The 1,259-nt window shown below is 65.2% G+C and overlaps 1 protein-coding gene across 1 annotated transcript in view; it reads left to right on the plus strand.

The window, feature by feature from the left end:
* HK3 (hexokinase 3) overlaps window positions 1-1,259 on the plus strand; it is a 19,443-nt gene that overhangs the window by 14,781 nt on the left and 3,403 nt on the right. The window contains exons 16-19 of the mRNA XM_009641716.2: window positions 120-219; window positions 339-522; window positions 608-763; window positions 948-1,181. Of these exons, the coding sequence (XP_009640011.1) occupies window positions 120-219; window positions 339-522; window positions 608-763; window positions 948-1,181 (674 nt within the window). The remainder of the gene's footprint in view (window positions 1-119; window positions 220-338; window positions 523-607; window positions 764-947; window positions 1,182-1,259) is intronic.

Genomic DNA, 1,259 nt, shown 5'->3' on the forward strand with positions numbered 1-1,259 from the left:
GGAAAGGCTGGGGGCTCGTCCCCTGTCCCCGGGGTGCCACCCTGCACCCAGTTGGTGCCAGCCCCAGGACCCAGCTGGGTACCACTAAGTCGCATGTGTCCCTGTCTCTGGTTTGGCAGAACTTAGGGCTGAAGGTGGTGGCCGTGGTCAACGACACAGTGGGAACCATGATGTCCTGTGGCTATGATGACCCCAAGTGCGAAATTGGCCTCATCGTGGGTGAGGAGCACCTCTGCACCCAGGGGGTCTCCCATCCCCTCACCGCCAGCCCAGGCCGTGGGGTGCCAGGCAGCTCTTCCAGGGCTGTGGTGGGGGTGACACCAGTGCGGGGCCCACAGGGACAGGGACCAATGCCTGCTACATGGAGGAGATGCGGAATGTGGGCACCGTGGAGGGGGAGCAGGGCCGCATGTGCATCAACATGGAGTGGGGGGCCTTCGGGGACAACGGCTGCCTGGATGACATCTTCACCGACTTCGACCGACTGGTGGATGAGAAAACCATCAATGCGGGAAAGCAGAGGTGGGCGAGGGCCCTGGGGCAGGGAGGGGGCTGGCTGGGGGGGGGCTGTGCCCAGCTAAGGCTGCCAGGGCTGTGCCCGGAGCAGGTTTGAGAAGCTCATCAGCGGCATGTACCTGGGCGAGATTGTGCGCCACATCCTATTGGCGCTGGTGGAGAAACAGCTCCTGTTTGGTGGCAAGCCCTGCCCCAAGCTCCAGACCAGAGACATCTTCCAGACCAAGTTCCTCTCCACCATTGAGATGTGAGTGCTGGGCTCCAGTGGTTTCCCTTAACCCAGGGTGGGGGCTGTGAAGCCTGAGCCCCAGGAGGGGCTGGGGGGGCATGCTACATTGATGGGGCACATGCAGGGTGATGCCACCTCCAGCCCATAAGGTGGGGACGGTGATGGGGACAGCAGTGCTAACGGTGCCCCTGGTCTGGGCCAGCGATGGGCTGGCCCTGCGGCAGGTACGGGCCATCCTGCAGGACCTGGAGCTCCAGGCCAGCTTTGAGGACAGCATGCTGGTGCGGGAGGTGTGCCAGACTGTGTCCCTGCGGGCGGCCCAGCTCTGCGCTGCTGGCCTGGCTGCCGTGGTGGAGAAGATGCGGGAGAACCAGGGCCTGGCTCAGCTGGCTGTGACCGTGGGAGTGGATGGCACCTTGTACAAGATGCACCCAACGTGAGCGGGGCTGGGGTGGCAGGCACCCCTCGGGGACCCATGCCCTACGGCAGGGGGGGGGGGGGGGGGGGGGGGGGG

This window comes from Egretta garzetta, unplaced genomic scaffold (assembly GCF_000687185.1).
Source record: "Egretta garzetta isolate BGI_Z169 unplaced genomic scaffold, ASM68718v1 scaffold1257, whole genome shotgun sequence".
Taxonomy (NCBI): domain Eukaryota; kingdom Metazoa; phylum Chordata; class Aves; order Pelecaniformes; family Ardeidae; genus Egretta; species Egretta garzetta.